Genomic DNA, 14,198 nt, shown 5'->3' on the forward strand with positions numbered 1-14,198 from the left:
AAGCTTTTGGCTTTGGGAAGAAAACCCAAGCCCTCGCTCCCCTTTAACATTTGCCTTTCATTTGTTCCCACATGTCAGACAGAACAGCCCCGCACAGGGAACTCCTTTGTCTGCTTGGCCTTTGCATGGAAACAAGATGGGATGGGGTACTGATAGCATCCAGTCATGATTAGCAGCCAGAGCAGGGCTTTCTTAGTCACTCTCTCTGATGTCTTCCATTTATACTGGGCACTCTTTAAAACCTTGCCAATTTGGCCTCAGATAAGTAGATAGAGTTACCTCCATATTTGCAGCATTACCTAAACTTTCCCCTGCCTGCTATAGAGAATGTTTGGATATTTAAAGAACCAGCAATCTGTTAACAGGAACTAATCCTGGGTTTCCTTTTCAAAAAGCCCCCAAAACTATGCAGTCATGCCGGCCCTAACAGAACAGCAACAGAACCGAGACTGAGCTATAAGGGGGTGGCACTAGTCAAGATCCTGGCCCCAGGTCCTACTGCAAGGCTGAAGGACACGGGCACCATGAGGGATGCCCAGGCTCTTGCACAGAGCCAGCCCCAGACCTGGGTCAGAGGCACAAACCTCTTCAGTGGACATGTGCAACACCTGGTTCGAGTCATTAACCATAAATGCCGAAGGAATGTGTGCGCCAGCTGGAAACAGCTTGTGAGGTAGCGAATGGCCAGGTTTTAACTATTAAAAAAAGAAAGCTTTCATTGTAACCTGTTATTCCAGTCACCTGAGCTCCAATTTTATTTCCGAAGCTACAAGTGCCACCAACAACTCTGCTTCAGGAACTTCCTCCTTCTATCCTCCAAATCTGACCTCCAAACCCAGGGGATGCTTCTGTCCATGCGGGGCTGTCCCTTGGGGTCACACGGATTGCTGCTGTCCGGGAAATGGGTGGCATCACCAGTCCTTGGACATAAATGGTTTCTCTTGCTGTGGACACACCTCCAGATGGGTTTGCACACAGAGAAGGAACGTGCACAGGAACCTGATTTCCTAATGTCACTGACCTCAGCCAGGGAAGCCCTATTGCTCTGTAAAGCCAGAGGGACCGGGAACAAAATTACTGAGGACTTCTTCTGTTTTTGTTGCCTCTGAAGACTGACAGTGCCACGTGTAGTCTGTTCACTCGGTGTCACGGTCAAGAATTAAAACCGCATTTCTAACTTGCTGCATTATTTGGGTCAATGCAAATGACTCAGTCTCCTAAAAAAGCAGCTTATAAGATCTCCTACAACTGAAAAGCAGAAAACAATGGTTTGCTGTCACGTTTTGAGGACAGGCTATTGTCACAGGAGTCTAAACACCTAGGATGCAAGTAAGAGCTCTGCAAACAACTACCTCTTTCATCCTTGACAGGTTATTTACCTCCACATCCTTCTCTAACAAAAAAAGTGATCCTTATTTTATTTTGCAAGCCACTCTGAGCCAATTATTTTCACCAGATTATCTCAAGCAGGCTGGGGGAGCAGTCTGGACCAAGCCATCCACATGCCTACCCAGACAGGAACAGAGTCAGAGGCAGACAAGTGAGAATGACTTCAGAACTTGACCTTCTGAGCTGGACTGTTAAAAAAACAAACAAAAAAACCTGTCTGATGCTACTACAGTTATTTCAATACATTTTTAGCAACTGCAAATCTCTCCAGTTTCCATAACAGCCTGTGAAATAGGCATCTGTAATCGCTATTACTTTAAGCCAACAGTGTATCCCAGACACACACAGAAAGACATTAGTCTTACCCCCAAAAAAAGTAACTACCGTCAAATTCACATGGTATCACATCAAAACAGAAATTCCTGGGTTCTGCCCTGTGGGCTCCTTTCTGGCAGTAATGGAAATGCTGCCCATATATCCCATGCTGACTGCCTTGGCTCCCTGCTGCTGCACTGCATTAGAGACAGCTAAAAATACCTTCGATCCATTCCTAGTATTTTTTCCACATCTGCCGTTGCTGTAGTTACCAGAGAGCCTGCTATGCCATTCTGAATAGGGAGGGTGAGGTACTTTGCTTAGCCATGAATGGTGAAGGAACCGTCCAGAAACACAGTCTCTCTATTAAACGCACCCTGTGAAACACTCCCAGCAGCTCCTCTGAGCACAGGCAGGATTTGCTATGGTTTCCCAGGAGCAGAGGCAAACCTGGAATCAGGCTCCGTTAGTAGCAGAGGCTCTTCCCAAACCAGCAGCCGCTGCCCCTTCACCATCCCCAAGAAATACCCCTTTGCCGACACTTAGCTTGATCCCTGACCCTGCTCCCGATGACCCCACAGCTCTGCCCCACGGCTCTGATCCCCACCCCATGCCAAAAGCACGGGTAAATGTTTGAACACTGGGGCCAAACCAGGATGCAAGCGGCTGAGTGGAAGAAAAGGAACACTGATTTCTGATTTTCATTTGAAAATGATAATATCACAGCCCATTGGGGCACTTGTGAGCCCTACCTTAAATAAAACCTGGGAAACAAAACCCGCATTGTCCTCAGCCATACTACTTCCGTCCAGTCTGGAGCTTTTGAGATGTATAGAAATTTGAATTTTGTCTGAACTCAGGCACTGCAGAGCCAAGATGAGTCAAAAAAAATCTCACTTTCCCAGAGGGTTTTTCCCAACTTTTCTTAAAAAAGAGTTCCAGGTTTGCCTACACAGGTCATAGCACTGGCAAGATAGGATATTACATGGCAATGCTGACAGGCAGACAAACCTTTCTAAGGCCAAAGATGCTCACATTTAACATGTCACCCATCACCAAAAACAGATTTAAGGAATGCAGACATACTCTATTTCTGCCTGGCTTTTACTTTCCCAGAGACTTCCCACTGAGTAAGAAATACTTAGAAAAAGGATCCTGACACCCCCATTCCCAGTCGTCTGCTAGCGAGCCCTGGATGTACAAAAAGACCACAAGATCTCACGTGCAAGAAGAAATAAGCACTAAGCATCTTCTAGAAGCAGCTACAGACATACACACCCAGCAGCAGGCCTCAAGGATATGCCAGGAAGGATTTTAAATGGGAATGGAAAGTGGAATATAGAAATCCCCAGCTTTCTTGCAAGTAAAAGTTACCTCATCTGCTAAGTTCAGTTTTCCACTCTCTGTGGTATTTTTGCATGCTATAGTTTCTCCATCCTATTAATTCCTCTGGCTCTGGAAAAGGCCCCACGATTTAATGTCTGTGAAGAACTAGAAAAATTCCTGTTTAGGCTGCAGCGTGGCTAGCTCATGAGATCGGACGAGACCGCAGCTGAAGGCAGCACAGCGCAGGTTACAGCTCCGGGCCACATCCAGCATGATCCGGGAAAGCCCCTTGGTGGAGGGGACAGTCCTTCACTATCAGGGACACGTTACTTTGGGCAACGCCTACACTGACCTAGTGGCACGAGAAAACACCTTCCCTCGTGCTCTGGACCTTTCAGAGATATTTTACCTTCCCCTGCTAGCAAGAAGGACCTTTGAAAGCATTTACATATTAAAAGATATTTAAATAATCTTAAGAAGATTGTTCTGGCAATGTGCTACAGACTTTCAGCCACTGTCCACATCCAACACGATTTATTCTGTAGCTTATGTTATTTTTACAAGTTATTTTGTAGCTGTTTCTTCAAAAAAGTGCATTTCCAGCAACACTAAGGACAAAAAGAAGATCCTACTATGCTTTGAGTCTCACGGGTGTTTCCATCAGCCCCCATACGAAGGCCTTATCTATGACTCAGAAGGGGCTCTCTCTGCCAGAATTAAATTTCTTTCCCTGCCAACCAAGGAACTCCTCAGCTGCCCAAAGCCAGATGAGCCTTTGGAGGAACACGCAGACACAACCACTGTTCAGGAAAGGGGCTGCTCTCTGCGCCCCACTCGTGTCCCTGTGTGCTAAGGCAGGTACTGCGGAATACCATCGACCCCGGCACAGCCTCTAGCCAGAGGTGCAAAGCCCAGGAGGAAGCAGCCTCTCTCCCTTGCAGCCTCAAATCAAAAATAAAAGAAGTTTCTGGAAATGGCCCAGCCAGGACTCACCATTTTGGCTTCTTCCAGCTGTCGCAGGCACCACCCTGGTCTCCTTTACTTCCCCGCTCTGTAGACAAGCTGGCTCCCAAGGCACTCTGTCACCAACCACTTTGAGAGCACCTCATGCAGCCACAAAGCCACCCATTCCCTCCCTCGCAGCCCCGGCTCTGGAGCCCAGGCCTGCTCCCGGCGGGGCTTGTTGAGGGAGACTGGTGGCTACTTAGGACCAAGACCAAGATGGGGGGTGGGCACATGCTCAGGGCTGCTTAGCAGCCTTGTGGCCACATGTCCGTGCTTTGGAGCAACTTTGCTCCAAAACATGTTCTGTCTGGGGAAATGTTGTCCTGTTGCGTGTATGGCGATGAAGTCTGCCATGATGGTAGCACAATGTGGTGGTTCCCTGAGCAGGGAACAGGCTCAGGGAGCAGAGAGTTTCCTGAGGCAGTGGGGCTGGCAGCTACTTCAAGGGCAAACAAGCCTGCCTGGGTCTCGCTACAGTGTTTTTCTCAGGTTTTTTTCCTTAATGTAGTGATGAGACTTTATGCAAAGCCTCGCTGTGCAGCCACTTCTGTGTAAATGCATGCCCTGACAGACCCAGAGCTACCATCAAGGCTTGGCGGGTTTGCATCCTCTCTTCTGAGTTTGGGCTATGCTGAGGTTTAACTTTCCTTGCATTTTTTTTTCACCTGTCCTCTCCTGAGAAGAGCAACTGATTTTCTTTGATAGTCTCCATTTAAAAAGCACCTTTTTTTCAGAGCGAGAGAGCAGGACCTGTTGAGTATTGTGGCTTCCCTCTTTGCATTTACTAGATACAAGTTTGGTTTAAATAAAACACAGTAAGAAAAATCCAGACTGAGCCTTGACTTGCAAGGTTTGATGTGCTGAGGAAACTGCTTGCTCACATTTTCAGAGGAAGCGAAAAAGCCTGGGCTTGCATGCTTTGCTGAAAGAGGGCAGGGTGTTGAGGTTGAACTTCTTCATGCTCTGTTAATCTTCTTTGTGGAATAAAATACTCCAACCGTATCAAAATCCAGATGAGTTAGTGATAGTTAAGTGGAGAGGAAGAAAGAAGGACTATCAGCAAATGTGAGAGGAAACATGCTTAGTTATTTCTAGTAGTCGCTATGCTTTGTTAAAGGATGCCTTTGTTAAAGGTTGCTGAGTTAGCTGTGCAAAATGAGAAGTTATCCTGTGTTTGGAAGGCGAGGCTCTGGGTATCAGCGGAGGAGCAGATGGTTTAGGCTGTGTCATGTCCGAATGAAAATAGCTTTTGTGTCAGACAGAAGTGCTCTGGGCTGCCAGGAAGAAAATCACCAAGTCTGAGTTCTCCAGGATGACGGAAAGCCAGTTTTATGAGAAAACTTGATGCCCACGTTTCTCCTGCCTCCTGCTCCATTCACTTTGCCTAGTCAATGAATCTTATGGAGCCCAACACTAATTTGTGTAGTTCTTTAATAATAACATCAAGGTCAGCAAGAGTAATGACTGAATTTAACAAATGACACATGCAACAAACAGTGGGAGTAAAACATCATTGCACAGCACTGGCTGAACTGACAAAATGTAATTCAACATCAGAACAGAAGGCTTGTTTCTTTTCCTTTGCTGCATCAGCACCACATATAAGGCAATGTTACCGACTGCTTACCCTCAAACCTTGCCAGAGCTCTCAGAAGCCAGACATTCCCCCCCTTCCACAAAATAAAGTGACAGAAGATGCCTTCACACACCAAGGAGTAGAGAGAGAATTTGGACGACCACAAAGTTCATGTGGGTGAATGCTTCAAAATACAGCCAGCAACAATTTGTAACATTTTAGCAATTACAAATAAGAAAAAAAAAAATCTGAATCTTTGTCAAATGCAGCTGGTTAGTCCTTTGAGGCTGCAAGACACACTGACAGAAAGTTTTGCATGAACGAAAAACAACGGGAGTAATCAAAGTGACCTATTTAGAGCAAATGAAACAACTGTTCATCTGATGCCATCAGACATCTGTTTATTGCTGTTTAGACCAACCTATATAGGAGCACGTGCAACCAGTAAACAGTGAGACCTGCTGAAGTCTTTTGAAGTTGCCACTCAACTCCTTTTGATCTATAATGAACGTTTACTTAAAAATTGGCTAGTGTGGATTGATAGCCTGTGTAATGTGTTTCTAGGAAAGTTTTATAGACAGAGAATACATAGGGTACCATATATCAGTATATGGTACACCAGCTAATTCAACCTCATTTACATAGCATTAATTGTCAGTGGAAGCTGATTTAAATTCAGTTCAGAACCGAATTTTCACTCTTGATTACCCTACGTTAAGTTCCTAAGTTAATCTTTAGGGACTGGCATAAAAGGAGTATGATTTTTAAAAGCATGTGCGGTACTTTTGGGAAACCATTTTAGCAGCCACATTTAGGTTGAGCCTAAATACAAGACCAGGTACAAAGCCCGCCACCAAACGTGCTCTAATTTTTCTGAGAACGTTAGCAAGGGTCCACCAAAACCGATTCACTGGCAGCAGCATGGGTGCTGTGCTTCGGCGTCCAGTTACCCCACACCCATTTCGTTTGTGTCTACCCACTGCGCTCTGGCCATATCCCACGCTGGATCGATGTGCAAAACCCTTCGCCAATGGATCAAGGGAGTGTATAGCCTGGAGCTCTCGTGCTTCAATTAATGCTATGTAAAATAGGTGTTCGTCACTACAGGAAATATTTGTACATTTATAAAAAAGCAATACAACCATAAAGAAAAAAATACAACAAGCACAGCTTGATACGATAACATGCCATGAAATGTCATTGGCTTTATAATAATTTACTACAACTTGAAAAATGTTCTTTTATCCACAATGGATAGGAAATGCTTCCATCTAACATATGGTAAGCATGCAGTAACAATATGTACAACAAAAAATTTGGAGTTTGTTTTTTGTTCATAAACGGGATGATTACACAGGGGGTATTTTAAAATTATGATTTTTCTAGCCTGATGTAGGTTTTATTATGCTGCTTTAATACCATAGGGGTTTTTTTCCCTTAGTTTGGGGAGAATGAAATTTTCTGTATACATCTGCAAGAAGTTAGCCTTAGTTGTGGAGTATATACTGCTTTTATTTTTTCCCCAGCAGTAGGTTCAGATTTATTGGTTAACTGACACTTAGAAAAAATAAAATTCTCTATGCCGTATTGTTGAAAATCAATTTCCTTTCCAAACTTTTTTGAAATACTGAGGATCTGCTAAGAGAAATATCTATTGATCCTGTATTACACTATTCCCAGTTTTTACACCTTTCATCATGAAACCAAATCAAACAGCTATTTAACTAGATCCCATCCATCACAAGAGGGAGTCCAACCAAACTTGTGTCAGGGTGTTAAAAGCTTCCCACTCCCACCTGACAATCACAAAGTCGTGTTGTTGAACTAACCATGGCCTGTAGCTGATACAATCTGACATAGCGAGCAGCAAAACTCTTGGTTTTGCTCCTAATTGGGGACTGCTCTGTGCTGCCTGCAGACAAAACAGTGTTGTGGGTGAATTAATCAGCCTTTTTGCAGAACAGCCAGCCTTGGCTGTAGATTGAGTCTTCAGATCCATCGTGACTGATGTATTTATCTCATCTAATAGATGACATACTGACCTCGCGGTGGGTAAGGCTGGTGAATGACAGTTAGGCCGACCCTGAGTCTCATGGTAAGGGTTCATTCACAAATGCCCTTACCAAAAGGGTCCCAGGTCAAGTGTCTGCTGAGTCTTTTTCATCTGTTCCTTTTCTTCCTGGAGCATTTTTTTTCTTTTTCCTTTTTTCTTTTTTTGCTAGAAAAGCTAGAATTAATATTTCCAACAGCACTGAAGTAAGTACTTGGCAAAGCATTTCTTTATCTGGTAAAAAATGACACGGTTATGAGAACCCTTAAATATTCATAGAACTGCAGCTACAAAGACGGTTTACCTCTTATGACTTCGCAATTTCCAGAGAGAGAGTCATTTCATGAGAACTGATCCTGACAGTAAATTAGAGAGCCAGAGGTTTGACTGAAGTGCTGAGTGATCTCACCTATTTCTAGCACTGTGTTGCAAAGGCAGGTGCTCAGAAGGTTTGCTATAGGATAAAACATGTGCGTACATAATACTATGGAATATGGTGGGGGTCCCATGAAGGCGAGGAGAAAGCATGGAGAAATGCAGCCAGTGCATTTCTTGGAAGACTGGTTCCCATCTTGCATGTCCGGTGTGTTGATTTTTGCCTTAGTCAACAACTGCTAATAGAAGTGATGTTGTTGAGAGTCGACAAGAGTGAGTAAGCACACTGGCTCTTCTTCACTACGAGTTTGGAAGGCATCTGCTACTTATTCAGGAAAGGAAAACAAAAAATAAAAATCCATGTGGAAACATTTCTAGGGCGAAAGAATGCAATTTGCAGAAAAAACAGAAACGCATCAGTGGTAACCATTTCAAACTGACAATAACAAGGAGCCCAAGCAGACTGGATTTAGAGAAATCAATACACCTAACCTCTTGTTTATATTCAGAAACTTTCCTTTTAAAATGGAAACCAGCATTAAATTACACTGCTGAACTGCAGAGCTGTTAACTTGATGGACATAATTAGTCTAAACTGAATGCAAAGACTCTTCTGTCAACCGTACCTTTCCCAGATTCCTTTGCTCAATTTTTATGAACTCCTCTGTCCCACTGGGAGCACTGAAGGCTGACCTGTCGTCAATTATTCCTTGTCCTCAGGGGATGGGGTCAAAGCCTTGTGACATACTGACTGGTTTATTTTTCCATGTAATTCGTTTTCCTAGTGGCACTCCATTTTCATTCACCTGCACTTCCACATACCAACATACGCAAATCCAGACACCAGAGACCTACCCCTTCTCCTTTCTGGACCCTCCGAGATGACAATACCTTCCCTTCTCCAATTCATGGTCCATGGGAACAGCTGCCTGTCATCAATTCTTTTCAGATTTACAAGGGTTTCTGCACTTGCAGCCTGCTGTTGTCATTCTTTGCTTGGCAGCTGGCACGTGAGTGAGATGTGATCAACTTTCTGTCATACCTCGAGTCTTGTACCATGAAGTTTGTGCAGTTGTCTCCAGGTAGCTAGCTGGGATGTCTGCACTTGGAAGAGTCTTTTGCAGTCCTTCCCTGGGGAGAATTGCCTTTCCGGAGAGCTTACCCTAGTTAGTCATTCCTTTTTTTCAATGTATCCTGGAATCACCATGGTAAGGTACAGGGAAGTGTCAGGGACAAAGAGGGGGGAGAGCCTTGCTGAAATGGAATTCAAGTTATTTGCCTTGTTCTTGCAGTCTCTTGGCTTTTCTTGCTTCGATAGTTTGGTGGCACTGATGCACAAGGGATTTTAAAAATAAAAGAAAACTAAAGGAGAAAGACGACTACAAAGTCGTTCGTTCTGTTGTCACCCATTTCAAAAACGGTCCGGCTTCCTCTAGCCCCCCCCACCCCCCCCGGAAGATGGATGTGATACAGTACTGCTGAAAAAGCCTCTCGAATGCTTCTGGAAGAGACGGGAGCAAGGCCGACCCCCTAGACTGTTGGGCGAGGTGGGGGCCGAGATGGAGGGGGGGCCCGGTTGGGTGGTGGGGCTTGGGGCGGTGGGGGGAGTGGTGGGAGCGTGGAGGATGGGGATGGGGTGTGGGGTGTGGATGAGCTGGGTGGAGGGGGGGTATAGATCGGAGCCGGGGGCGGGGGGTTGTAGATGGGTGCTGGAGGTGGAGATGACGGAGGGTATGCGTTGTTGAGCGGGTATTTGGGTGGGGCCTCTGTGTTCTTCACTCTGGTGAAATTGATGCAACGGCCCTAAAACAAAAGAGAACAAAGTGGAAAAGCACAGTTACTGATCGAGGCAATGGCATCACAGCTGAGACACCTTCCTGGCCGTGTGCAAATCTGACATCATTTAAGTATTCCTGGGCACACTGCTTTGTTCCCTCTCTTTCTCAGAGTCGGATGTTACAAGAGCAAGTCCTGTACTGAGCAACCAAGAGGTTAAACCCTAACAAGAGCTTTTGTAGTGAAGGAGGATGAAATCCTGTCATACTGTTTTCTGACTCCAGGACCTTTAAACAGAGCATCGAGTGCTTCGAGTCATCCTGAAGCTGCAAGAGCTGGCAAGAGCCGTTCCTGTTCTTCAGAGCTGGCGTCTGAGTCAGTGCACGACTCATGGTCCCTACCTCCACAGAGGCCTCTTCCCAGACCTCAGTCTTAAACTTGAATGAAATCTGGACTTTGCACCTTCAGAGCCTCTCTCTCCTTCAAATACCTGGCTTTTGTGTCCTCTTTCTAATCATTTACCAACCAGGCAAAAGGGAAGATTTGTTTAACTAAGACAGTTTCTTGCTCAGAATTTTTCCTGAAATACAGCCATTCTTCATTAGGATGTCTTGATATTCTAGTGCTCTTGAGAAGCCAATAAACTGCTTTTCTCACTCTTTGGTGCTAAGCTACAGTTTGTTGTACATTTTTAAACAAAACCTTTGCCCTCCGAGCTGTTCTTTTTTTTTTCTCCTAAGTTCCACCTGCAAAAGATCCCACTGTAAATACGCAAAAGTCATAATCAGCACTATTGTATTATGGATTCATTCTTTTAGATATGAAATCATCCAAAAAGGCACTAGAGGATTTCTGAGTCCATATTTTGTTTTTGGATTTGTGAGCGTGAGCTTATTTTCTGTTTTCCTCTTTCCTCTCCCAAAGTAAATGTTTTTCCTGGTGAAAAAATGCCAAACGGAGCATGGAGCCCATGCAGGCTGGAGCAGATCTGTTGGAGTAACAACATCAGCCATTTTGAATCCTCTGCACGGCTCTGTATCTTCTCCCTGCTGTACCAAGCCTACGGATAAATGGTCTGCAGAAGAGGGACCCAAAGTGAAGTAAGGGAGATGCTGGTAAAAAGGCAGAAGGGTGTTGGAGAAGGATTTGAGGGGGATGAGAGGAGCTGGCGTGGAAGGGGCTGACACATAAAGAGATACAGACAGCTCCTCTCCAAGAGCTCTGCCAATTCTATCATCATGCTCTGTGGATATGGAGAAACATCTGTCTGAGCCTTAGCCATTCAGCAGAGGAAAGTGGATTCCTTGCTGAAGCGATGAAGTATGCAGAGCAGCCCACAGCTGAATGCAGGCTGTCTTGTGCAAGCAAAGGTCGTTTAAGGAAAACAAAGATTTCACAGCGCCTTGCACTGCATCAAGTTCAAGAGGAGAGCATCACCTCAGGGCTGCTCTGAGCGCGGTGGCAGCTGACCCCTCTCTGCATGGCTCGGCCCTGGCCTTCTGTCAGCAGGAAGAACCTCTGGCTTCAACTCAGGCTCTCCTCAAGGAATCAGGCTCCGGGGCAAAGCAGAGACCCACGTAACGGTCATGAATACGCCCATGGTAATGCCCCTCCTTGAGGATTAATGCTCTCTCAGTTAAGGCTTGTCCTTACAGCACGACAACATAGAGGGGAAAAGGAAGGAGAGGGTTGACCACTGCTACGTACTCTGCGCTACCATCAGCATCTGTGCAGTGGGGATATGTTCTCCACCTCCTGCACAGGACAAAATGCCCATACAAAATGAAGTGCCAGAGTGGGCAATGCCCCTGACCAGAAACCCTGTGCTCCCTCTGCAGCATCCCAGCATCGCTGGTGCTGACCAAAAAGGGAGCGCCATCTGATAGGCAGAGGAAAGCCTGAAATAAGCACATTGCTGTCTCATCTCAGAGCATCCCTGGTTCTATTTGCTCTTTGTGGGCTGGTGCCTCTGCTTTAACGTTGTTTTAATGCACTTTGCTGTGATTTTAAGTAAATATTGTGGGGCAGGCCTGCTGAGTGAGTGAAAGTCTGAACCCAAGATTAACCAATTCTACTCAGAAAAAAACCCTCATGAGAATGTTTTCCTTGTTCTAGTTCCATGTCTCCTGCAATGCAACTTTAGTAGTTCCAGACTATTACTTGCACTAGTTTTGTTTTCTTTATTTATGTTGAGAATAAAATAAACCCGAACAAAAAGCAGGAGTCCAGGAATCCCAGCCAGAGAACAAAAAGTTGCAATTGTTTTCCTGTGGAGAGATACTCTGTCTGGATGCTCCAGGGGTGAGGTTATGGTCCTGCTGATCCAAATAGAACTGAGCACCACCCTAAGAACATTCAAGAGGATGCAGTGAGGCTCAGAAATCTTTGGGTTTGGGGCTGGGGCAGGGCTTGAGGACTAAAAACCATCTACTCACGGCAATGCCCAAGGCACGGTCCAAAAGAGTAAGAGAGTACATCCTGTGCATCCTGTGTGCTGGCAAAGATTTGACTTCTTATTGATGAAAACTGGCTTGGATAGATCAGCAGTGCCATTATCATAAAAAAGGTGCCAGCAATTCATACCAGAGTATAGCTGCACTATGTTTACACTAGTTTCTGTAGTCAGCCATGACCTAGTGACCCTGTGTTCATGAACTACTGCATATATCCATGACTAACGATGGCTCTTTTTCTCCAGTAATACAGTTGCTTTGAAATTAGAGAACTCTTTTTTCAAATGTGATTAAGTCTCTACTGGCCTTGGTAACTATGCTTTAACACAGGCTTGTTGGACATGCTGTCTGGTTTGGACAAGTAGTTGGACTGGAGTCTGAGCATGAGCTGCCCAGATGCAGACCAGAGAACAGGCAGCACGGGAGTGCAGACGTGAGAGCCAGACTTGACCCAGAGCTAGCACAGCATGTAGCTGTATTCATCAGCTACCTCTTCCCAGTCCCTTGTGCATTACGCTGGTCTAACTTCAGAGTTCAAACCTTCTTTCCCTTAAAACAGGATAGAGTGTGCCTTTTTCTCGGCTCAAGCATGCCTTTCCCTATCTCCTCCTATTTCCTTTGCTGCCTGGGTCAGCTGGTCTGCAGCGAATTGACAGTGACCTGTTTAGCAACACTTTCTACTACTGTGCAATGGGTAACTCTGCAGGGCATCCAACATGTGTGAAGGGCCGATACACAGTTCAGGCTTTCTCCTCCTTTCACGTGAACTGACAGACCAAGGGAGTTCCTGTGTTCCATTGCTTGACATTTCTCTCACCCATGCAGATCCGGGGGGGAATGCCAGATAGGAGTTTTCAGTCCAGAAGGACTGAGATGGACTTTGGCAGCTACACTGCCTCAGAGGAGATGGAGAAGCCAACATCTCCTAGGGGAGGAGAATTGTCAGACTGAATGACAAGGAGATATCCAGGAAACAAATAACTGTGCCATTGCACATGAGAGGCAGAAAATGTTTTACTAGTGCCCTGGGTAAAAATGCAAAGCAGACCCAGGAGGAAGAGAGCTACTTTAGCCAAAAAGCTGGATATTAAACAGGGCTCTCATCTTGTATCTAGCAATATGATAACAGACACAAAAGTGCAGAGGTTGTGCTAGCCAGAGTGTGACCACAAACAAGTAATCCTAGAGCTCCAGAAGACCCAACTTTCTCTCAAATGCATGGCAAGAGATGTGTTTTCCCACCTGCACTTACCAGAAGGGGGCCCTGATTCACAGCTGCGATTTGTACCATGCAATTGCAATAGAAAAATAAAACACCAGCATCATTGACCCACTCCATGGTTCAGTGCTGTTTTATCTGGAAAACTGTCTGGATGAAGATCAAGTTGGCTGGCTAGTCACCCATCCATTCAAGCTTTTACAGGGCTCTCCATTGCCAGCACAGTTCAGTTCATCCCACAGATAACAGAAGTTGACGTGAGCAGTAACAGACCCTCTGAATAAATGGGCCCAAATGCCTTGTTCAGCCTTGGGATCTGGATGCAAAACCAGTGAGTGTCTGAGGTACTACAGGTAAGAGGAGTGCAGGATATATCTACAATCAGTGGAAACATAAGGACCTTCACACAGCTGTGATTTTAGGAGGGTCTCAATGGCCACCAGTTAGCAGCCCCTCTTGGCTATCCGCCAAGGTTTATCACCTCATTTAGGTGTCCAGATTTAGAGGGGGTGGATGTGGAAGATGGCGGCAGAACATCCAGGAGGCAGGAAATGAACTCTTTTCCACTAAATGCTAGTTTGCATCCTTAAACAGGAGTCACCTTTCATCCCAGGAGAAAAATCTCCTTAACCAGATTATACCACAGCTTTGAGAATAAGAGGAGCCAATTCTATTAGCCTTTCTAGCAGGGAGACAGTAGTTGGAGATACAGAA

At 45.4% G+C, this 14,198-nt stretch overlaps 1 protein-coding gene across 2 annotated transcripts in view; it reads right to left on the reverse strand.

Annotated features, from left to right (window-relative positions):
- Positions 1–5,448: 5,448 nt before the first annotated feature.
- Positions 5,449–14,198, reverse strand: part of ANTXR1 (ANTXR cell adhesion molecule 1) — a 113,198-nt gene continuing 104,448 nt past the window's right edge. The window contains exons 18-19 of one of the 2 annotated variants that reach the window (XR_012039650.1): positions 8,892–9,839; positions 5,449–8,358 (exon numbers count right to left, since the gene is read on the reverse strand). Coding sequence is in view for 1 of the 2 variants with exons in the window: in XM_072846003.1 (XP_072702104.1) it covers positions 9,567–9,839 (273 nt within the window). In the remaining variant the exon portion in view is untranslated. Of the gene's footprint in view, positions 9,840–14,198 lie in introns of both variants that reach the window. The other variant, XM_072846003.1, reaches the window with a different exon arrangement.

The sequence above is a fragment of the Ciconia boyciana genome, chromosome 25 (genome assembly GCF_034638445.1).
Source record: "Ciconia boyciana chromosome 25, ASM3463844v1, whole genome shotgun sequence".
Classification (NCBI taxonomy): Eukaryota; Metazoa; Chordata; class Aves; order Ciconiiformes; family Ciconiidae; genus Ciconia; species Ciconia boyciana.